The following is a 23294-nucleotide window of genomic DNA, read 5'->3' on the forward strand; positions in this document are numbered from 1 at the left end:
GGCTAGTGTTTTGATTGAGAGTGGGTTTGGGGGAGACGTGTTTGATGAGAGTGAGTTGAATGATGGAGTGAGAACTGGAATGTCAATCGTTGTTACAAAAATCTACGCTTAATTATAGGACTTGCAGTTTTGAAACAGAGGACATTAATGTCGTGGTTCCAATTCTACCCCTGTAATGTACCAAATCGACCTAGTAATGTCATATCTCCTACAAATCTAATCCATCCAAAATCTTAATCTAATTGTTAATATTATGTTGAAACTTAACTTTATAGAGGTAATAGGCTACCCTATCTATAATATTGTAAAATAATCTCATTTACTATCTTCTACAAGCACTTATGTTATTATCTAAGTCGTCCTTATTTGGATTAAGCTATATCCATAAGTATTGTAAAATAATCTCATTTACTATCTTCTACAAGCACTTATGTTATTATCTAAGTTGTCCTTATTTGGATTTAAGATATATCCATACGTATTGTGAACCAATCCCATTCACTATCTACTAAGCACCAATCTTCAAAAGACTAAACTAATTACCAAATAAAACACTTAATCAAACCACCAATAACCATAGATATGTCAAAATCAATAACAACAATATTTTTAATGGAAAAAAGAATAAAATCAATTAGTTATATCAAATTAATAAGCAATCAAGCATGCCCATTATGGCCGATATATGCAATCGACAATCCAAATTCCAATTAAAGAATGAATATAAGTCAAGTTTGGTTAACTAAAATCATTAAATAAATTACATATGAATATTTGTTTTTATTCAGCTCAATATTTTAAAATCACGGAAGAAGCATTTCATGCTTTCAATCATACCTTCCAAAGCTAAAGTCATCATCTCTTTGATTCAATTTTACTCTTCAACAGAATTTCTTTTCGTGGTCCATGACAGCTATCAATGTTCAAACCAGATTTATTTATAGCTTAAAAGGCTTCCTTGTTTTACTTGAATCGACCTGCCATGGCGGATGCTAGTGGCTGCGGAACTGTTAAGGGTGCACTCTCTTAACAAGATTCCGACGACGACGAGCGGTCAACGTCATGGACTTTCCCCGGGATCAGCTCTAAAAACAATACGAAATTGAAATAAAAGCGTGAAAATAAAATAGAATGATAATTGATATTTTTTATATGAAAAAGATATGCACTCCCTAAATATCTAACTAAATAATGCAACTAAATAATAATGCAAGATATATAAATAATAAATGTATCAGGAACACTGCATCAAACTGCTCAAGAAGGTGAGCTGAATCTCTACGGCTCCTTTGATCAGGTGAATTTTTTTTTCTATGTGAAGATTTGAATTTGGGGGGGTTTTGAGGTGTTAGAATTTCTGTATTGAACTTGAAATGAATGTATTTTCTTTTGCTTGATTTTATGAATTATTAGTTTGGTAACTCTGAAAAATTGAGAATTGGTTTTGAATTTTGTTCGGTGGTTGAGTTTCTTTTTTCTGAAGTGAGGTTCGAATTTGGAATTGAGTGATTCTAGAGTTTTATTTAGGTTTTCATATTTGTGAACTTACTCTATTGACGTAGAGAGGGAGCTGATTGGAATTTGGATGACATCTCATTTTTTAGAAATTATGAGATGTTTTGTTGTACAAATTGTTATCAATCTGACCAAGAAGAGATCACACTCTTCTGATATAGCAGAAGTGAGGAGATTGAACCTTATTGTGTTTTGCTGTTCTTGAGTATAGAAGGATACGACTTACGAGGGAGAGGGTGTCGGTAATGTGTGGGAAGTAAGTGAGGATAAAACGTTATCTTGGATTATATAATGAAGTGTTCGGTCATTGCTATCCTGTAAGTTAGACCTGGTGATGGTTGAACCAAATCTGCACCCTGGAATGTTACTATCTCTCTCTATGGAATGTTATGGCAAATGCAATTTCTAGTTTTTAGGAGTTAAGTATGCAATTGGTTTACATGTGTATTATATATTACTGCTTTTCATTTATTTTTGGAAAAACTTGAGGATTTGAAGATTCTGTTGGACAGTCATTGGTTTTATTTACCTAGGATCATGATTCATGAATTAGGTTTTCAGACTTTTACTAGCACCGCCATTCGATAGTGGTGGACCATTTCTGAAAACATACATGCCGACAGTTTTGTTCTCGGTTGTAAGATTATTCAGGCTTATTGTGTTTTGCTGTGTTGTTGAGGTATATATGAAAATGAGGGAGAAGGCTTAAGAAGTTATCCGAAATGTGTGGGAAAGTCAGTGAGGATAAAACTCTATCTTAGATTAAAATAATGAAATATAAGTTCCTTGATTTTGGTTCTATGTGTGTACTGTCATTGCTATCGTGTATGAGAGAGCTTCAAAGTTAGACTGGTGATAGTTGATCCACATCTGCACTCTAAAATGTTACTATTTCTCTCTATGGAATGTAAATGCAAATGCAATTTCTGTTATTCACTTATTCCCAGTTGTAAGGTTATTAACATGATGAAAATAATTAATTTGGATATGAATGATATTAGAGATGTGAAAGAGAAGAAGCCACCTTAATGCCACCCAGGCGCCCAAATCTCTCGTCTTTGGAAATACCCGAAAGGTCATTGGAGGCTGCATTGTTTGATTTCACAAGGATAGACATCCCCAGTCCTAGTTCTACCAGAGCGGGATTGCCTCCAAGGCCCAGTTCGGCGAAACTCAAATCATCTGTTATGAACATGCTTTCTCAGAAGAGCTTCAGGGGTAAAATCCCGTTGCAGGATACTGAAAAAACAGTTCTTATTATACCAGACGTGCCCCTCTCTGACAAGCCTTCAACTTCGAGATCATTTTCGTTAAACAAACTTTTGCTTTCCCCATCAACAAAATCAGTACATTCATTGCCCGTGACACCAATGGCAGTTGCTGATCCTAAGCCCTCAGTTGAAAATCACGCTGATCTTCAATCGAAAATGCTTGTAAGTTCGTCTCCTAATACCTAACATACCAAAGGAAAATATCGATTTCTGTTTCTATCCTTCTAACTGAACTTTGTTTGCGTACAGCAACCTGAAGCTAAAAAAATCATGAAACGCTCTTTTTCAGTTCCAGTTAATGTTAAAACCAGAAGCTTGAGGCGAGCAGAATCATCTGGAGTTTTGATACGTGTAATATCAAAGCACCATAACCCTACAACAGTGGAAAATGCCTCCCCGGATATATCTCCCGATACAGAAGCTGGTATAACATTTGCATCTCTGCATTTTATGCCTGTGAGCTTTTAAATAGTTCTTGTGATTGCTGATCCCAAAAACGTTAAGACACTCCAGTAGTGAGAATAGCTTGTATATATGACCTAAGGTAATTCGAGCTGTTTTGCTTATCGTGACTGAAATGAACTGAAGAAACCCTTCAGGGTAGGGTGATCGACAAGGCAAACCTGTATCACCTATTAGTCAAGTCGTATTATAATTCATTATATTCATAAACTTATTCTGACCATTGACAGACATAGAAAATGCTGGGGAAGACATCCCCGAAGAAGAGGCTGTTTGTAGAATTTGTTTAATAGAGCTCGGAGAAGGGGGTGAAACACTGAAGATGGAGTGCAGTTGTAAAGGAGAGCTTGCGCTTGCCCACCAAGAGTGTGCTGTGAAGTGGTTTAGCATCAAAGGTAATAAGACCTGTGATGTTTGTAAGCAGGATGTCCGTAACCTTCCAGTAACGTTGCTGAAATTACAAAATCCGCCTAATGTTGTACGAAGAATACCTGTTGCACCACAACAAAATGAAGCGACTCGTTACAGGCAAGCTAATCCTTAATGTTTTACCAATGATCGGCCAATCTTTATATTTCATAACTAACTACATCATATCCGGATCATTTCAGAGTGTTGTTTACATGTGGTCTTAACATGAACCTATTTAACCAATCAGTTTGGACTTTGACCTTGATATGTTTAAGTTCATAATATTTGTAAAACTATTTGATTTCGATTGCGAATTAACCACTGCTTGATTTGTAATTACGTCAATTTTGAACAGGTTTTGGCAGGATGTGCCCGTTCTCATCATGGTCAGCACACTTGCATATTTCTGCTTTCTGGAGCAGCTTCTGGTAGTCCTCTTTTATATGTTATATTTTCATTCCTACGTATCCTGTGTGAATCGTCGTCAAGTGATGCAAAACGTTTTTGTTCAAGTACATTTCAGTGTAGACTTCCCTCCCAGGCCTTACGTCGTTGATCCTCCTTTTAGACTTCATCACTTGTTATTTTTAACGACTCTTCCGTCACAGGTAGCTGACCTGGGACCTCGAGCACTGGCCGTTTCATTGCCTTTCTCTTGCGTGTTAGGTCTCCTTTCATCCATGATAGCATCTACAATGGGTAATTTCATAAGCTTCTTTCCATTCACTTAACTGCCAATGGCTTTCTGCTACTTGGCTAGTTATGGAGCTTTGGTGTGTCTCATGCTATTCCGATGCTTAACTGCACATGTAAATAATCCGGGATCATACTTTTGTGTGGATTAATCACTTGTAAAAGTGACTGTTATTTGATGATTTGCAGTGAGCAAGAGTTGCATATGGGCTTATGCCTCTTTCCAGTTTGCAATAGTGATTCTATTTGCTCATATTTTTTATGCCGTGGTAAGGCTCTTTCTTCGAATCCATCTCGTTCTTCTAATCCGTAAAGTTTACCTCATAACTGCATCTTGCTCGGTTGAAATCACATGCAGCTCGATGTCAATCCTATTCTTTCCGTATTGCTCTCCTCCTTCACTGGGTTTGGGATCGCGATCAGCACCAATTCACTTCTCGTGGAATACTTGAGATGGAGAGCAAGCCGTCATCCCCAGTCCTTACCGCAACAAACAAGCAGTGGCGTGCAGTTTCATCCACATGAACAAAGACACCGCCAACATCAGCCCCAGTATGGCGAAAATGGTAATCAAGCACTGCAAACTCCATTAGCACTCTCAATACCCGCGGGGTCATCAGGAAGCGCGTATGAGAACCAGTAAGTGCAGCTGAACATTTTAGCCAGAGATTGGAGGCATTTTGAACCGGGATGCTTCGGTTTTACAAGAACGTGAAGGGTTCGGATACTCGGCCGGGCAGCTACTATTTAGCAATGCTTGTCATGGATCTTAGTTAGAAGAGATATTACATATATTGCCTGCAATCAGTGTATAAAATTGTGTGGTTGGAAGTTTGTTCGTTAGTACATGTGAAAGAAAGTTATACACAATATGTTATTATGCATCTCTTGAAAACTTTTGTATTGAAACCAATAAGTTGATTGAGAGGTTTGAAACGCCACGGTCACAGAATATATGAGGTATCATTATTCGTAAACCACTGTATTCATGTTTGGTTGATGAAAAAGTAAAGTTGGCAAGAAAAATGATTCCTAAGAAAATGAATCACGGGAATATGATTCCCAGTAACTTTACTTTCCCGGTTTGGAAAATATCAAGATTTTAAATTTATATTTAATTAAAAAAACAAACTATAAATATACTTATTTTTTTTATAAAAAAATAATATAAAATTTTTAATAAACTATTAATTACAAATAATAATAATTATATTATTATATTTATTATTACGAAGGATAGCTTAAGTATGGATTATCCATCATATATATAATAATATAATTGTAATTATAGTTATATGGAGTATTATACTCATTTATCATAACAATAAATATTATTATTATTATAACATTCACTGATATTATAATTGAATAAATTTTATAATTTAAAACTTCACTACGACTTTATTGATTAATTATTCATTTATAAACTATAATAATTATTATTTATTATACCATTTATATTATATAATTATATTTTAATTATTTACTAAATTATTAACTACTATTATGAAATATTATAAAATATAGTTATAATTATGGTAATTTTAATCATATTTATTTATTACACTAAAATTAAGTATGATTTATAATATTAAATTATTTTTAAAACATTGTAATTAATAATAATAATAATAATAATAATAATAATAATAATAATAATAATAATAATGATAATAAACTATACTATAAGCATTAAATATGTAAGAATCCTAAAACTGAGAAAAATAATACTTAATAAAAGTTAGGATTCAGAGTCCTTGAAAGCTGTACTAACTTTCCTTGTTCTCAGGATTCTGATTACTTTTCCATTTTGATGAAAAATTGAAACAAATACAAGAATTTAAAATTTAAGAAATCAGATTACTTTTCGAGACAGAATCCTAAGAACCAAACATGGCCCCTAGTTCATACATTCCATCCTTCCCATTAATTAAAACATACAGCCCAAACCACCAAACAATTATAAGTGGCCCAAGTAAAGTAGTAATTAGTTTCCAACAAAGAGCAGGCCCAAACTTAAGGGGAATTAATTAATTTTCTCTTTTCGTGCTCAAGTCATAGAACTAATTTTTCTTCTCCTTTTCAGCCTTCCATCGTCCCTGACTCCGCCATCGCGAGCTTCTACGTCTCAGGTGTGTTGGTCCTGCCTAGATGCCACCGTCTTTACAGGCATGCGAGGTTCATCGTCGCCTAACTCTTCATGCCACGTCACTGCCGTCAGCTCCATATGCATGGATTTGTACGAGATTATATTCCATATAGTTTTCACAAAATAGTAGCTAGTTATCTCCACAAAATAGTTGCTAGTTATCTTCACAAAATAGTAGTAAATGGAATGCTAATCCATATAGTTTTCACAAAAGTAGTAGCTAGTTATCTTCAAAAAATAGTAGTAAATGAATGGAATGCTAATCCATATAGTTTTCATCCATAAAGACTAGAATATATGCATATATTTGTATGGAATGATTGAGGTTTGTTATCTCTAAGTCAAATGCAGTTAACAAAACTCTCTGGTCTCAAAATCTCTTAGCCCCACGACAAGAAAAGCAAAGGAGGCAAGGAATGCACCAAACCAATGCAAAACAGAAAAAAAAATACTACATCCATCCCGGAACCCTTTCTTCCGCGGTTCGATTTTAAGTTAATTGTTGCTTGATTTTAAGTCAATTTACCTATGTGCCCCTGTTAATGTTAAGTTAGTTGTTTGATTTATCCTTTGGGCCCAACAGGCCCATCATACCAAAATATTTATCAACAAAATTGCATATTGTATCGTAGGAAAATGATAAGATCTTAATATAAAATCCAAACCAAATCTTGACAAAGAGATTTGACAATCTAATGGTCAATAATTAAAAAAACACACGAAGGGTCATTATAAAGCAGTCTTAAGTCATTTATAAAATTCGAGTTTGAAGTCATATTAAAATCATTTTATGTCATTCTTACTATAATGACGTAAAAATAAGCTTACGATTGCCTAAAAATGACATATGTATGCCTGATTCTGCATTTTTGTATTAAGAATGAATTTTGCATAGATCAATACCCTTGTATCGTATATTTATATTTTGTTGTATATATCACTTATTTATAACAATAAAAATTAAATACTGTGTTGCAAATATTATTATTATTTTCAGGAGGGATACAACAATGGTACCAAAATTTTCAGAAACCAAGGGAAAAGGGGCAGCTGAGACACCATTGTGTGTAAATTAGAGAATTAGGAGCTTTTGATGTCTGTGCTGATCGATGAAACGCATACCGGCTGCATTAGGAAAGTCTTTGCCCGGATGTAGTAGACACTTGTCAACTCGAAATCATCGTACAATACTTCTAGAATTCGGTTTTGTCAAGGCTTCAACCAGCCTGTACATCCATCGATCTAGCATTCCTGCAACATTGGAAGCAACCATCAGCTCTAAGGTTACAGATTCCAAAGATAGTAATTTGTATCCTAATTGGTATAAATGAACGTATAAGACAATCAGGGAAAACAAACGGAACAGACCTGTTAAGGCAAATGTGCCACCGAGTACTGCACAAAGACGCGTAATGAAGTGGAGAAAGCTACGACGTTCTTCCCTAATTGTCACCGTGATTGGTGACAGGTCATACAGGAAGTAAACGGCTTCACCAAACAATGCAACATTAGCTTCACACAGCATTGCCGCATTGGACAGAAAAGAACGAAAGATTCAAAGTTGCAGAAAACATTCTTCAAATCGTGATCAACTTACCAGGCCATGCTCTATCATGCTCACGGATTGGAGAAAAGTACTCGGTGACAGAGAATTGATTTGTGGGTAAAACTTCCTTTGAAATATACTTGTATTCAGTTGGGACAATCTACATCATCAGAAAAGCAATCATTTTAAAACTTTTTAGTAATTTCAAGTTGATTAACGTGTGACATATATCCCCCACACCATAACATACACCTTCAAAAGCCGAAAAAGGGTGTGGGGAATGATAAGCCTGAATTAATTCAAGTTAAGCAAATTAGTATCAGGAATTATGTTTGAATTCAGTGTACATCAGTCTGTAGCTAGCAGATGTATCTTCTAGGAATCAGACCATGGAAGATCATTAATCACTACATTGACAAAATGAGAAGAACCCCCTAAAACACTATTACAAAGAGAGTCAAAATTGATAATATGTTAATTACAGGGGGAAGTAGGAGGCCCGTGGGATACGAATACAACAAGCATTCACAGAAAAAAATACCAATCCATGCTAACTGATGTTTCTTGTCATATTGAAGTAATCTCTTGATGTCAAATTAAGTTCTAACACATTTTTAGGATTCTGCTGCATATTAACCAATCTGAAAACCAGTCTACCATTGCACATAGACTACATTATTACATATGTTCTCATAATCTCGAGCACTACAGGGTAGCATTATGCATCCTCATTTTTCCCTGATGCTTGTTTCTATTTTTAACTCATTATCTTTTTTCTGATCAAAATAAAAAATAGTAGTACATTATAGTTTCAATATAGCTGAAAGAAGACAAACCTTGATGTAATACTTGAATGTTCCGCTTGATCCATGTAAAATTCTTGATGTGCCATCAAGTGGGTTCTCTATACCAGGATATTTGGGTCCAAAGGACAAGTCATGAATTATATGACTCACATTGACATGAGAAGAACCTTCAAAAATCTGCAGGAAAATGAAGTTTCAGAGTTCTCAAACTAACAAAGACATAAGCTAAAGGAGGACAATGGTTCTGGAAACATTTAGCAGTCCAAGGAAAAGAAAGTCCTATAAAAAATTAAAAGTTAAGTGTTGTCATTGGTTAATGCCATAACTGCTTTACTAAGCCTAGCATAGACCTTATTAAGATGGAGACCAAGATAAGCAATTGCAAGTTTGAGCTTTTGTTCAGTGGTGATATTGCAACATTCTTAGAAGGAGAAGATAGCTTTTATGAGTTTTTAGGATGCCTTTCATCTGAATGAGACATGAGATAGCTAAGTTACAAATTCACTCTATTTCACAGATTTCCTCTCTACAAGAGCCTTTTAATCGAGTTCTTTGTACTAAACATGCGACACGAGCCAAGCCCACCAGCCAGGTGCGGAGCTAGGATTTTATTGGAGAAGGGGCAAAAATATAATATATAGGAAAAATTTATGTATTTGAGAAGGGGCATTTAGTGTGGTTGAAGTATATAACCAAAATTTCATGTATAAATATATAAAGAAATGAGTGGATGAGGAGGGGCAAATGCCCCATATCCCCATAAGGTGGCTATGCCCCTGCCACCAGCCTCATAGTGCTCTTGTTAGTAGTACTTGTCAATATGAGTCAATCCCGATTCTGTGGCTTATGTTGCTGATAGAGGTAATAACTTTGTACAATCTTAGAGGACATCACTAACAAATTTGCCCATCCAATGAAAACAGTCAAATAAATTTTGTGAGAAGTAACACTTCAGGCACATGTCTGAGTCTTTATTACGAAACTAAAAATGCCATCACGTGGAGAAAATATATAATTAAAACACACACATGCACATCTACTTATAAGAAAATGCAGGAGCTTACCATCTGTGCGACAAAAATGTTCAATCCATGGACTGAGATATGGAAGTTTCCAGCAACTCGTTGCACATCTAGAACACCATACACCTGCAACAGACAAGGAACTAAGGATAAAGATGGCAAAACAACAAACAGGGGCCATAACTTGGACACATAAAATTTAAATAGGACAATAGCATACCCGGCAACCTTCCCCATTAGCCATTGCATGCTTCACCTTCTTAATCATATCTTCAGCTTCTTCATCAAGATTGTGGAGTTTGACTTTATGGTCAGACTCCTCATGGTGATCATTGTGGTCATCTGATCACAATTATCGCAATAAAAGATCATCAGTTTTAGCAAAAAAATCGATACAGCAGAAAGATTCAAGATTTACATTATAATCTCCATACTATCGATAAGAAGTGGAATGAATAACATGATTTGCATCTAAAACCCAAGCACAACCTGTCATAGACTCATAGCATAACAATAAGGTCAGAGGGACCTATCATAGTAGCTTTTTAAGACAGTGATTCATAAATAAAACAGACTGGTGAGTGATGACATCATAATAATTCAAGCAAAAACTTTTGGGAGAGACAAAAGAGCGGAGGAAAAGTGACCAAACGTTTTCCAAGAACCATTATGCAAAAAAGTATTAAGGAGAGAAAATAACTAAATATAGTTATTATAAAAGAGATTAATTTATGACGAACTAACCATGACCGTGACTGTGATTAACATGTCCCTTCTCAACAAGGTCGTTTAAATACTCTGTGCCAATAATCTGGCCATTATGATTCAAGCGAAGCTGCAGTAAAAATTAATGTCAGCAAACTGGTGAATAAGTGCGCCAACTTTTTAACAAGTCAATGAAATAAACAAATTGACCTACCTTCCATATATTTGTGTCAAGATCAACTTCATGCTTTCCTGACATATCGATTGCATCTACACTAAGCACTGAGTGACCAGATAAATCTTCATTAGATAAAAGTTCTAGTTAAGAGTAATTGAGGAGAATATACTGAAAACAGAGATAAAAACTAACCATCACATGGCAAAGATGGGAATGTCATATTTATATGGATCGGAAGTGTTTCTCCACGTTTTAAGTCTACTGACATCTGTCAAGGTCCAAAGTGTCACATATAACCATTAACTAATAAAGTTAACTATGTCAGGTCGAGCTGTACTACAGTTCAGAAAATTTAGAAACCGAACAAGAGAACACTAAACAATTTATGGAGATGTAAACTCACCTGGTGCACGGTATTTGTCGAGAGATAATAAGTCAACTCGTGAACGAACAAAGTTGCCATGATTACCAGTCCAACAATAGAGACTAATGAGAAACATGAGAAGGTCAAAGTTAGTGGCGAACCTATCATCCCATTCTAAAGGAGTTAAATCAACAATCATTAAGCGTAAATCGATACTATTTTTGAAATGCATGGACTTAACCACAAAACAAACACATATATATACAAGCGAAGACTATACAATAAGTGAACCAATTTATGGTGCTGCTCAATATGAGAGACTGAAAAAAAATTTACACTTACTCATTGCTATCACATCATTCACCCTTATCAAAATTAACTAACCTAATAAGAAAATACAATGCGGCACCTTCCGAGATCCAGCTATAAAATCCGAGGCTTCAAAGAAGTCGGGCATAAAGATAGTTCACACCCTAAGCTGACCAGAAGCACCACTAACTATGATCATAAATCTATTGCAGTGCCTATTATACCAAACTGCATCAAATGAAAATTTCCAGGAGACGACTGGCCCATTGGTCTGTTGCTTCAACCAACTATATTACTGCTCCCCATGTCTTACCACTCTACGTTAAAATGCATTACAAATCAAATTTGAATATTTTCCATCAAGCCCCCATCACAAAGCCTTGATTCGAATAACTAACACAAACTCAATTATGATCAGGGATAACAGATTCCACAGCAAGACAGCTCCCATTGTTCAATCAGTGCTTGCATTTTACAGCAGGAAAACGCATGAAGCAATCACACAGGTCGAAAGCGGATAACAAGAAACAAAAAAGTTAAAAACAGTAAAGCTAAATATTTTTATTTTTTGATGGAGAAAAAGATGGAAAATCGCACCAAAGGCCCCGGATTTTGTCTTTTGCAGCAGATGGTCCTCGGCTCTCGGGAACGCATCGATGCTTCTTAGCGCCTGCTTGAAATTACCCATCTTTTTTCCCCTTTCTTCGATATCTTATCAACCCTAATTTTCCTCCACAATCAAGCGATCATTGAACCCCCAAATCTACAACACAACAGAAAATTTTAAAAACAAAGATAAGAAAATGAGGAATTCAACATAATTGGATTCCGATAATCAATAAATTGTGAATGTATTGCTTAGATTCGTTGTGCAGAGAGAGAGAGATCACCTTGGGAAAATCGAGGAAGGTGAGAATTTTGCGCCTGCAATGAGCAATTTGACAAATATATGTTGCGAGTCAAAACAGGACGACCAGAAAAACCTTAGACTCAATGTCATAATTAATAATTATAATTATAATAACAAGTAATTAATAAATAATAATAATAATGATAATAATATCACTATGGAATTAAAGTACTATATTTTGTGTTTATGTATTTTTTTAGTTTTGCTATTTTTCGTTTCCGTCCTCCATCTTGTAATAGAAAATATATTTTAGTTTTTCTATTTTGACCTACTATAATTATATCACTATGCACACTTTTATTGGAATAGAGAAATTAATTTCTAAATGGTTAGTATGGTAAATCCAGGTGGAACTATTATACTCAATCTGGTTGGAATAATCACGTTATTAGTTGCACTGTCATTTTTTTTATCCTCAAATATCTGAATCTTGAATTTTTGAGATTCTCACTGATATTTAATTCTATAAGACTTTCTCAAATATGTGAATCTTGAATTTTCGAAATTCTCACTGATATTTCTTTCAATAAAACTCTTCAACAATGTATAGATAAAAAATGGAACTCATTTTCTTCAGTTTCACCGATTTAGTCCACCTTTTAATATGATAGTATTGCTATAGATATAATGAAATAAGTAGTCACAAGTTAATCAATTTATATTCATTTTCGACACCATTCCCATTTAAATCGGTTAATTCTTTTTCTTATTTATAGTATTAAATTGAATTTTTTAATCTCTAAACCCAACTCTTATCTCTCTGGGTTTTACGGAAACAAGAAAACCTCTCTGCCGTGTCTGTGGGAGACGGGCATGTTCACGCTCTCCCCACGCGCCGCCGCGTCTTTCTTTCGCTGGAACTTTCCAGAGGAGTGAGGGTCTAGCCAAATCTCCGTCCCGCCTCTTCCACAGCCTTTCCGTTGGATCGCCTCCTCTCAAGGTACTTATTTTCCCGGAATTGTTTCCAATCGATGACATTGTTTCCGATCAAGTATTTCAGCTGAAAGAAGCTGAATTCGTATGTGATGTTCAAATTGCTGTTGGTGCATAGGAAAATTGAAATAGGTTTTGGCAATTGGCAAAGTTGATGACAATTTATATTGCACTGAGTTTTTTTTTTTGATTGCTAGTATTTATCCAATCTTATCCCTTTCAATGGGATATGAATCAAATTGTAGAAATTATTAAGCGCGTTTGTGATATTCCGAAGCTCTAATCCGTCTTAATAAACAAAGAATTGCCTCTCATGATACTGTTGTACCTTCCTGGAGTTGTTTTTTTATTCGATGGCATCGTTTTGGATTGAGTATTTCAGCTGAAAGAAGCTGAATTTTTATGAGATGTTCAAATTGCGGTTGATGCATAGTATAATTGAAATAGGTTGTTGCAATTGGCAAAGTTGATGACACTGTATATTACTGAAATGTTGCTTCCATTCAGGGTGGATTTAATTTTCATAATTGATAATATGCATGATTGAGTATTTTTGTTTTGATTGCTAGTTTTTCTCCAATCCTATCCCTTTCAATGGTATATGAATCAAATTGTAGAAACTATAAAGTGCATTGTGATATCCCGAAGTTCTAATCTGTCTTAGTAAATTAATGAATTGAGATGACTTTGATCCCTAGTGTAAACGATCCTCGTGAAAGGCAATGCGTTTTGTAATACTGGAGTCGATTGAAAAGAAGCTGTTCGTATTTTTTCCTGTGAAGAAAGTTGGGGGTTTGAACTTTGTGGAAGAGTCAAACATTTATGTAGGCAATAGCATAGGTTGACAACGAAACTTCCGATGATACACTAAAGTTTGTTGTGGGGTAGAGTTTCGGTTCACTAGAAAGTGCCACTTGTCAGCTTGTGTTGGAATTGACTTCAATTTTGAGAAATTTGTTTGAGTCCAGCAAAGCAGCTTTCTTTGCTGCATTTGTGGCATAATGATAGAAGTGGTGTTAGCTTCAATCTCTTGAGTCGTCACATATTTACTGATGCTTCCATCATCATCGACTGAAATAAGCGAACCAGTTGTAAACTTCTGAGATTTAAGTTAGTAGTCACATAAGCTATTCAAGAATATTGAATATTCTTTTATATGTAAGTTTGGGCTCAGTGAGCTATTGTTACAATTATGTATCTGCTTTTATGATAAGCAGGACTTGAGTGAAGAAAGGGAAGATGGTAGAATGCTCCCTTCTCTTGGATACAAATGGTGCTTGATAATATCTTACGATGGCACCCGTTTTTCAGGTTACTCTTACTTTGTTTTATTATTATCTTAACCTTCACTTCTGGTTTTCTTGATTTCTTTCACTGTATGAATCATTTGATTCTTGATTTTAACCTTGATGCTTGTCATGGACTTAATGTTGTAGTTTACAAGTTTCGGTGGTATTGAGGTCAAATTCCTGTCTCTTAACACTTGGCTGTTTTTTTTATTGTAGGATGGCAATATCAAACGTCAACCCCAACTGTACAATGTTTACTGGAAGAGGCTCTAATCCGAATTACAAAATTAGAACGTGATCACCTTTGCGTTGTTGGTGCAGGCCGAACAGATGCAGGAGTCCATGCCTGGGGTCAGGTCTCTTTTCTTTTATCCATATCTCATCAATACAAAACATTATTCTTCGAAAAAAATTGACTTCGAATAATTTTTTACACAGGTGGCACACTTCACCACACCTTTCAATTATGACTGCTTGGCCGGCGTTCACAAAGCACTAAATGGTCTTCTCCCTCCCGATATCAGAATCAGAGAGATGAGATCCGTCCCACCTGAATTTCACGCGTGCTTTTCTGTTACAAGCAAAATTTACAATTACAGAATTTACAACGATACCATCATTGATCCATTTCAGAGGCTCCATGTGTACCACAGTACTTATAAACTCAATCCTGCTGCCATGAGGGATGCATCAAAGCATTTTGTAGGGAAGCATGACTTCTCTGCTTTTGCTAATACTTCGCGCAATGATAGGATACCAAATCCGGTCAAGAATATCTTCCGCTTTGATGTGATTGAGACGGTACTGCTTGATTCCCCACTAGTTTTACCTCCTTATTTTCTTTTCTGGAATGAACATAAAGTATTGCGGGCCTTGTAAAATAGATCGGATAGAAACCCATCTTGGCATCGTTTGCTTCTCAATTTCAAGCACCAAATTGTTACAATGAATATGGTATGAGACTACTTGCATACAAAGTTACGGCTATAACTTTCAAATGACAAAATCTAGAGCCTTGATTCTTCACTAGCTTTGCTTTATTCAGTTTGCTTCATTTTCTTTGATGATCGTTTTGCTATAGTGAGGCTTAACCAACCACTGTTTTGCAGGGACCTGTGTTGCACCTTGAAGTCGAAGGAACAGGTTTTCTATACAGACAAGTTCGGAATATGGTACACTGCGTTCACAACTTCTGTGTGTCTTTAATCTGTTGGATTCTGTCAGAAATGAGCCCACTCGTTTGGCCTTTAACAGTCATTGTTGCTTCTCATCCTATTGCAGGTCGCGTTGTTGCTTCAAGTCGGGAGAGAGGCTGGTCCACCTGACATTGTCTCCAAGATCTTGGCATCTCGTGACAGGAAGGAGTTGGCCAAATTTACCTTGGCAGTTCCTCCTCATGGTTTGTGCCTTCATGCTGTCAACTACAACGAGCATCATCTTCAACTTCCCTCGGGTTGCCCTGCAACGAGCCGGGGTAGGCACCATACTATAAGCAAATGTAAGCTCCCATACTATTATTCAATACTTTCTTGAATTGAGGGAGTTAATTGATGCATCCTGGATTCTTGAAAATGTGCATATGCATATTTGTGTGCTTTATGATTTTATACAATGATAATGGTGTGAGAAATTTTATGATTCAATCGAGAAATCGATTTATATAGTCGAGTATTGATTAAAATTTTCAACTAGGAAATGATTACTTATTGTAATTCATACTGTGATAAATTATGATGGGTAAATAAAGGACCCATGAAATCAACCACGAATATACAAAGAATATATATAAAAAAAGTTTTTAAAAATCCAATATAAAAACAAAAATATGAAAATATAATATTGAATCGAGTATCAATAATGATTTATTATTTGCTCATTTAGTTGTGGTGCTTTGAATCCATAATCTATTGGTTAAAGTTGACACGTTGTAAAAAGAAGTTGTACATTGTCGCCAGTTGTGTATTGTAGGGAGGATTTAGATTTTGAATCGAATTTTTATTTAGTCTAACCAATTTGAAAATTTTCAAAAAATCTAAAAATTTAAAATAACTTTTTTAAATGTGTATTGGTTATATGAATAAAATATTTATCCGAAACAAAAAACTTAATATAATTGATCCGAAAATCGAATTGAATTTGATATTTCGATTTCATTTAGTCAGATTTTTCAGATTACGGATATTTTATGTGTCTTTGTCATGCATAAGTATATATGTCTCGATAATTTCCACTAATTAACTGGTGCCAGTTAAAATACAGCACAACTAAGAATGATTACTTTCCTTAAATGAACTTAGTTATCACGCAAGGATATAAAAATCCCCAATTTAGAAGATAAAATCCTCACATTCTTCTTCGTTAATCGCTCTTTTCACACTCCTACGCCAGCTGCTGACAATCAATCGCCGCAGCAGATTAGTTCAAAAAGCAGCGGAGCGCCGCCTCCTCGCCGCCGTGGACCAGAACATATGCAAAAGCAGCTGCAGCTAATAATTTTAGAGGAATAAATAAAGGTATCAATAAAATAGAATAAAATCATTTTCCAATCAACTCCATTTTCAACTCTCATTGCTCTGTTATTTCTCTTTCCACTTTACCAAACCTAATCCTCTTCCACGACTCGAATTCAAAATCAAAGTTCCTCTTTATTTTATGCTATTTTTTAATAAAATAATTTATTTTGCTGCTGAAGTGGTCGCGCTGAAATTGATTGTTTTTGAAAAAAAATAATCAAAAAGCTTTATGCGACAAAGCAGGGGATGTTCTTGAGCGAGGAGAAGATGTGCGTTTCGGCTTGAGCTGTGGATGAATGGTCGGTAAGTAGTGTGATTGGGGAAAGCAGCGAAAATGGTGGTGCGGAAGGTGGGGAAGTATGAGGTGGGGCGGACGATTGGGGAAGGGACATTTGCGAAAGTGAAGTTCGCGCAGAACACGGAAACTGGGGAGAGCGTCGCCATGAAAGTCCTCGATCGGTCCACGATAATCAAGCACAAGATGATTGAACAGGTTGCTCTCTGTTTCTGTGCTCTGTTTTTTCGTTGTTGTGCATTGATCAGATTTGGACGTCCTAGGGTATTTTAGTGCTGAAATTTTGAGAGAAATGTGTGTATGCGCGCTTTAGTAGCATCGGTTATCTTTATTATTCAAATTTTTATTGGGTTGGATTATTGGTTTAAATCTGAGGTTGAGAGATGAGGATTTGGTCTGATTGAGTTAGTAAAATGGGGCGCGGTTCTGATTGAGTAGAGATGAACGAGATTTATCTTTCTGGTTTTTGTAATCATTTTGTTATTGCTTCTTTGAGTAAAAGATTTATGTCTTTGAAATTCTAGTTAATAGTGATTCGTGAAGCATAGTGTAAAAGCATAATATCTTTGCTCAAAGGATCCGAACGCGTTTCATGCAAGTATTGGTAAAAAAAACCATCAGAAGAGCTCGTTTGTTAGGAACTGAGAGACTCTTCGGAGTTCATGACAATTTATCTTGCAGTTAACTTGAGAAATTTATTCTAGTGATTTTCATTTTGCAGATAAAGCGGGAGATATATATTATGAAGCGTGTTAGACATCCCCATGTTGTTCGTTTACATGAGGTATACTTAAACCAAGCATTTTTAGTTCTATTGTCAGAGTAGTTTGATTATGTATTGTTTGGCACAAATATAAACTTGAATCTCCCTGTTAGGTCATAGCAAGCCGCACAAAGATATATATCATACTGGAGTTCATCACGGGTGGTGAATTGTTCGATAAAATTGTGAGTCCATGTACCTAGATACATTGCACTTTAAGAAATTTTTTTTAGTATAGTCCATGATATTTTTTCGATAAAATTGTGAGTCCATTTATATCATACTGTTGTTGGTGTTGACGTGGAAAGTCTCTCGCAGGTTCACCATGGAAGACTTAGTGAATCTGAAGCTCGAAGATACTTCCAGCAGCTAATTGATGGTGTTGATTATTGCCACAGTAAGGGAGTGTATCACAGAGACTTAAAGGTATTGCTTATATCCAGTAAAAATGAAATCTTACAATTATTTTCTAAAAATAAAATGTTGACTTCCTTTACTTGTTCCCAGCCTGAAAATCTGTTGCTTGATTCCCAAGGGAATCTAAAGATCTCTGATTTTGGGCTTAGTGCCTTGCCCGCAGAAGTAAGATTTTGCTTAAGTTTCTGCATTTCATACCATGTGTTCAGGTTGCTACTGTTCTAATATTATTTTTTGTCTGTAGGGGGTCACCCTTCTCCGCACAACTTGTGGTACTCCTAATTATGTTGCGCCAGAGGTAAGTCATATAGAGATTTATCTTTGAAATTTAATATGCATTAATAAGAAGATATTTAATTTTTATTTGTCTGGTGTGAGTTGTAGGTTCTTAGTCATAAAGGCTACCATGGTGCTTTAGCTGATATCTGGTCATGTGGGGTCATCCTCTATGTTCTGATGGCTGGGTATTTGCCGTTTGATGAGCTTGATTTGACAACATTATATGGGAAGGTACTTAACCATAATCTTATGACAATGCCTTTACTCATGGACCATGGTTTAGCTGTCGATGCATAATAACAACAATTTTACTGCCGTTTGTATACAAGATATTTTAGGGAAAATATACGTACATAATTTTCTAATTTTTTCAATTCCTTTTTCAGATTGATAATGCAGATTTTTCTTGTCCATCATGGTTCCCAGTTGGAGCAAAATCCTTGATCCACCGGATTTTAGACCCGAATCCTGAAACTGTTAAGTTTTTTCTGCGATAAATAGTCCTTACTGGAGCTGACTGTTCTCGTTAAAATACTATTATCGGCGCTAACTCTCATATTACATGGATGATATCCTGCAGCGCATTCGAATTGAAGAGATCAGAAATGATGAGTGGTTTGAAAAGAATTATAATCCTGTCGGACTTTCAGAAGCTGAAGACATTGATTTGGATGATATTAATGCTGCTTTTGATGATCCCGAGGTCAGTGAGGCTCTATTTGGGTCTTGGGTTTTAGACAGAAATAGAATAAAGCAAATAGTCTTATTTTTAATAAAAGAAACACATGAAAAAATTATTTGTGAATATTATTTCAAGACATACTAGGCTAGATTGCTTGCTCCCAGCAAGTTGCGAAGCTCTTTCCTTCCCATGCATAGATGCATCACTATTCATATATCAAGATTAGTTTCTCAGCACTGGACATCGCATGGCGCTAGTATGGAAATCATTTCTAGCCGTCGTGGCAGTCTCATGGCTCATGGCTGACATCATCCCCATCCCAATGCTAGCGTTCAGGTATGGGATTGAATTGAGACGATCCCTCTGCGCGATCATTGTTGCATTCTTCTTTTGCACTCCCTACTAATTGTCAAAAGTAATTGATATGCTTACATGAAAATTATGTCTGTGAGTGCCTTAGCTTGGTATCTTTTTGTGACAAGAATAGGGCAAAATTGATAATTTACATATATATATGGCTTCGAGAGACTGATTATTTGTAGCTTTTCATGGGTCCCAAGCTAATGTTCCTTCTACAAATGTTTTCTGTTGTAGGAAGAATTGCCTAATGAGCAATGTGTGAATAATGATGATATGGGGCCTCTAGATCTCAATGCATTTGACTTGATTATTCTTTCTCAAGGGTTAAATCTTTCAGCCTTGTTTGATCGCAAGGAGGTAATGTGACTATCATCTTGTGCTGTACCCTTTACTGTATTTTAATTTGTCAATGATGCTAAAAGCTCCGAAATTCGAAGTTTCTTTTTCTCTATGTTGCACTCTATACCACTTCAGTAATTTCACCTGCTCGGATTTAATGTCTGACCTGCATTGCCAGAATTCCCTGAAACATCAAACACGATTTGTTTCTCAAAAACCGGCTAAGGTTGCCCTGTCAAGTATGGAAGTTGTTGCTCAGTCAATGGGTTTCAAGACGCACATCCGAAATTACAAGGTGAAATCGATTAATTTCTAATCGATCTTCTGTTTTCGTTGCTGTTATACCTGCCACAGAAATGCATCAGAGCATCGTTCTGACTTGATTTTTTCACTTCTGGGAACATGACTGGGTTATGTAGATGAGAGTTGAAGGTCTATCTGCTAATAAGACTTCGCATTTCTCCGTGATAATGGAGGTAGATCTACTCCCCCTCTTTCTTCTCATCCTAATATCTTCTCAACCATCCCGACAATTCCAACTCTTTCTTAACAGATCTTTCAAGTTGCACCACCATTCATCATGGTTGACATCCAGAAAGCAGCTGGAGACGCCGAGGAGTATCTGAAGGTTTCCTTCTCCTCCCTATATTTTACCTAACTCTCTGCATATTGTAAATAGGTAACATAAAATTGAGCACATATAGTTAGTTTTAACTGCACAATTTCTTGCAGTTCTACAAGAACTTCTGTAACAATCTGGATGATATTATCTGGAGGCCGCCCGATGAAACTGGCAAGTCGAGGATCACCAAGACGAAGAGTAAGAAAAGATAATCTTACAATGCTCCTGTACAATATTGTTGTAGAGGTGTAAACAGTTGATGTTCGAATTCCGGAGATCCAGTGACATCGACTCGTACAACTCCAACGGAATCTGCTTCCACTTAGAGGCAACAGTATGACTTAGGTCACATGTGATCCCCGTGTGTTGTGTATCATTTGTATGGTGTTTTAGTCGTGAGTTTTTTTGGTAATGTATTTCTCTCTTGTGAAATGCAGCGTGATATTTGACTGTCCAAGTTTGTTTGGGTTGGTTTGGTTTGCTGTGATCATAACACTTTATTTCTTGTGTGTGTTTTTTTGAGAACTTACCAATTTATTGCAATCTTTTCAATTTGTATCAATTAAATCAATTGTTTTCAGGTAGATGTCTCTAAAATCTGAAACTAAAATAAAATATTGGGATTGGGCTGATACAGTTATTAATTATAGATAAATTTGATTCTTAAGAATCTCAACTACCAGTAATAAACTAGAATTTATTTAAATCAATATATTCTACTAAGATCATTGTCTTTAACAATTTGAACGCACCAATTTCATCCATGTGCCAGTGTCACTACCTCTTATTTAATTTTAACTAAGACTTGTTTTCCTAATTAGTAAATGTAAGATAACACACATGTGTTTTATATTGTAAATCTACGCTCTCTAAGTATAAGTATGTAGCTAATTAATAAGACCAAAACTCTCATGTAGCCGTTGGCATTAGCCATTAGATGTTAATTATTAATTAATCGTGTTGAAGCACCACCACTACGTAATTTGTTTTATGGATTGAGGGTTTCTTAGACTCTATATAACTTACTATTTCTGTTAGTTTTTTCATTTTAAATTCTTTTATTTCTATTCCTTTCAGCTTACTATTTCAGTTAGGTTTTTCAATTTAAATTCTTTTATTTTTTACTCCTTTCAGATAGAGCAACATCGTATTTCCCACCCATTTTTCTAACACAAAGTAAAATTATAATCAATTTTGATGAAATCGTATCTGAAATGGCTTCAAAAAAATCTTACTATAAGCCAATGAATTAAACAATGTTGGCAAATCTTAATGAGAACTACATCGTTCGGTAAAAAGTGTGAACAATATACTACTCCTACTTCAAACTTATGCAGTATAAGACTAAAATTTTCATTATGAGAGACAAAATTCAATATTTATGACAATTTGCGAGATTCGGTCGGTTCGGTTAGAACCGAACCGATTAGTCGGTTAACCGACTCCCATTTCTTTCTATAACCAGAATCGAAACCGAACCCTTTGTCGGTTCGGTTCCTTAAGGAACCGATCGGTTAAAACCGACAGGGTCTTCGGTTCCACCGAAAGGAACCGAAATCAAATGCAATTAAAATAAAAAATAATGGAGCCTGTTGTTGCTAGGCTCGATCTTTGATGAAGAAGAAGGACAAATTCAACAGAAGCTTACCACCTACGCTGGGAGCTGCTTGTGTGAGGTAGTGGCCGTTTAGACTATTCATGATCATATTATCCTAGTGACTAGGTGAGCTTGTTACTTTTGAAATGAGGAGCACGAAGTTATTTGCAATAAATCAATCTTTGAAATGGGGAGAACAAACTTTGGGACTATTCACGATCATTATCTAATTTTGGAGTTTGCAATCACACCAAAAATTAGTTTGAAGTCAAAATTAGTTTGCAATGAAGTTTGTAGAAGCGGAGAAGAAGCAGCAGTTGGCGAAGCAGCCATGTCGAAGCAGCAGCAGAGCAGGGTGAGGAGAAGAGAGCAACATCGATTCTTTTTTGGAGAGAGCAGAATCTTAGTAATTTAGAGTTTTTACCATTTTACATTTTACTTTTAATTTTTTGATAAATGATAAATTAAAATGAATATAGTGAAAATTAAATTTCAATCCACTAATCGCGGTTCTTCGATTCTAACCCTTCGGTTCTCAGTTAGAACCGAGAACCGCCTAAATCCAAAACCTGCTAACCGAAACCGAATCTTAACCTTATTTTTTGGTTCTTGGTTAACCGATAACTGAAAAAATAAGGTTCGGTTATCAGTTAACCGAGAACCGTTTCCCCACCCCTAATTTGCCCCATAATAAGAGGCTAATTTGGGTGAAGGTTTATCTGCATATTTTTAGGTGCTGAGGCTCTAGACAACAAATCTGCATTTAATAAGCTTCAATAATCAATTTAATTCTATAATTTCTATCATAGGGTCATACTTGATTAGTCAACTGCTTCCAAATTAATAATTCGTATCTTAATTACA

The 23294-nt window shown here is 35.6% G+C and overlaps 4 protein-coding genes across 8 annotated transcripts; 3 read left to right on the forward strand and 1 right to left on the reverse strand.

The window, feature by feature from the left end:
* The first annotated feature begins 1154 nt into the window (after window positions 1-1154).
* LOC121753833 lies at window positions 1155-5306 on the forward strand. 2 transcript variants are annotated; one of them, XM_042149091.1, is made up of 8 exons: window positions 1155-1297; window positions 2517-2948; window positions 3036-3210; window positions 3479-3776; window positions 4015-4087; window positions 4268-4358; window positions 4542-4621; window positions 4711-5306. In XM_042149091.1, exons 2-8 carry the CDS (start codon window positions 2544-2546, stop codon window positions 4993-4995), a joined length of 1407 nt encoding a protein of 468 aa, XP_042005025.1. In that variant the 5' UTR covers window positions 1155-1297; window positions 2517-2543; the 3' UTR covers window positions 4996-5306. The 2 variants fall into 2 exon arrangements, with proteins under 2 accessions (XP_042005025.1, XP_042005026.1); XM_042149092.1 differs by lacking the exon at window positions 1155-1297 and adding an exon at window positions 1726-1832.
* Window positions 5307-7414: 2108 nt separating this feature from the next.
* LOC121756171 (endoplasmic reticulum-Golgi intermediate compartment protein 3-like) lies at window positions 7415-12405 on the reverse strand. 2 transcript variants are annotated; one of them, XM_042151640.1, is made up of 12 exons: window positions 12322-12405; window positions 12029-12194; window positions 11162-11244; window positions 10951-11026; window positions 10795-10862; window positions 10620-10710; window positions 10096-10217; window positions 9918-10001; window positions 8884-9030; window positions 8099-8207; window positions 7870-7989; window positions 7415-7752 (listed from the first exon to the last, which is right to left on the reverse strand). In XM_042151640.1, exons 2-12 carry the CDS (start codon window positions 12117-12119, stop codon window positions 7679-7681), a joined length of 1065 nt encoding a protein of 354 aa, XP_042007574.1. In that variant the 5' UTR covers window positions 12120-12194; window positions 12322-12405; the 3' UTR covers window positions 7415-7678. The 2 variants fall into 2 exon arrangements, with proteins under 2 accessions (XP_042007574.1, XP_042007575.1); XM_042151641.1 differs by lacking the exons at window positions 12029-12194; window positions 12322-12405 and adding an exon at window positions 11507-11995.
* Window positions 12406-13082: 677 nt separating this feature from the next.
* LOC121755612 (tRNA pseudouridine synthase A 1-like) lies at window positions 13083-16244 on the forward strand. Its single transcript, XM_042150928.1, has 6 exons — window positions 13083-13281; window positions 14492-14585; window positions 14780-14919; window positions 15002-15364; window positions 15673-15735; window positions 15845-16244. The coding sequence occupies exons 2-6, from the start codon at window positions 14522-14524 to the stop codon at window positions 16094-16096; spliced, it is 882 nt and encodes a 293-aa protein (XP_042006862.1). The 5' UTR covers window positions 13083-13281; window positions 14492-14521; the 3' UTR covers window positions 16097-16244.
* A 593-nt stretch (window positions 16245-16837) lies between these two features.
* Window positions 16838-21336, forward strand: LOC121755610 (CBL-interacting serine/threonine-protein kinase 8). 3 transcript variants are annotated; one of them, XM_042150925.1, is made up of 15 exons: window positions 16838-17076; window positions 17256-17569; window positions 18093-18155; window positions 18248-18319; window positions 18453-18560; window positions 18642-18716; window positions 18796-18849; window positions 18936-19061; window positions 19217-19306; window positions 19411-19533; window positions 20107-20229; window positions 20390-20506; window positions 20631-20687; window positions 20765-20839; window positions 20944-21336. In XM_042150925.1, the coding sequence occupies exons 2-15, from the start codon at window positions 17411-17413 to the stop codon at window positions 21043-21045; spliced, it is 1344 nt and encodes a 447-aa protein (XP_042006859.1). In that variant the 5' UTR covers window positions 16838-17076; window positions 17256-17410; the 3' UTR covers window positions 21046-21336. The 3 variants fall into 3 exon arrangements, with proteins under 3 accessions (XP_042006859.1, XP_042006860.1, XP_042006861.1); XM_042150926.1 differs by having other exon boundaries at window positions 17320-17569; XM_042150927.1 differs by lacking the exon at window positions 16838-17076 and having other exon boundaries at window positions 17118-17569.
* The last annotated feature ends 1958 nt before the right edge of the window (window positions 21337-23294 follow it).

This window comes from Salvia splendens, chromosome 11 (genome assembly GCF_004379255.2).
Source record: "Salvia splendens isolate huo1 chromosome 11, SspV2, whole genome shotgun sequence".
NCBI lineage: Eukaryota > Viridiplantae > Streptophyta > Magnoliopsida > Lamiales > Lamiaceae > Salvia > Salvia splendens.

Bases quoted from the DNA above. Each gene is read 5' to 3' on its own strand.
- LOC121753833 (XM_042149091.1), top strand. From the start codon at position 2,544: ATGCCACCCAGGCGCCCAAATCTCTCGTCTTTGGAAATACCCGAAAGG. The intron at 3,777-4,014 runs GCAAGCTAATCC...AATTTTGAACAG, and splicing joins AATGAAGCGACTCGTTACAG to GTTTTGGCAGGATGTGCCCG. The intron at 4,359-4,541 runs GTAATTTCATAA...GATGATTTGCAG, and splicing joins CATGATAGCATCTACAATGG to TGAGCAAGAGTTGCATATGG.
- LOC121756171 (XM_042151640.1), bottom strand. From the start codon at position 12,119: ATGGGTAATTTCAAGCAGGCGCTAAGAAGCATCGATGCGTTCCCGAGA. The intron at 10,002-10,095 runs GTATGCTATTGT...TGTCTGTTGCAG, and splicing joins CTAATGGGGAAGGTTGCCGG to GTGTATGGTGTTCTAGATGT. The intron at 8,208-8,883 runs GTTTGTCTTCTT...CTGATGATGTAG, and splicing joins CATTCAAGTATTACATCAAG to ATTGTCCCAACTGAATACAA.
- LOC121755612 (XM_042150928.1), top strand. From the start codon at position 14,522: ATGCTCCCTTCTCTTGGATACAAATGGTGCTTGATAATATCTTACGAT. The intron at 14,920-15,001 runs GTCTCTTTTCTT...TTTTTTACACAG, and splicing joins GAGTCCATGCCTGGGGTCAG to GTGGCACACTTCACCACACC. The intron at 15,365-15,672 runs GTACTGCTTGAT...ACTGTTTTGCAG, and splicing joins GCTTTGATGTGATTGAGACG to GGACCTGTGTTGCACCTTGA.
- LOC121755610 (XM_042150925.1), top strand. From the start codon at position 17,411: ATGGTGGTGCGGAAGGTGGGGAAGTATGAGGTGGGGCGGACGATTGGG. The intron at 18,156-18,247 runs GTATACTTAAAC...TCTCCCTGTTAG, and splicing joins ATGTTGTTCGTTTACATGAG to GTCATAGCAAGCCGCACAAA. The intron at 19,062-19,216 runs GTACTTAACCAT...TTCCTTTTTCAG, and splicing joins TGACAACATTATATGGGAAG to ATTGATAATGCAGATTTTTC.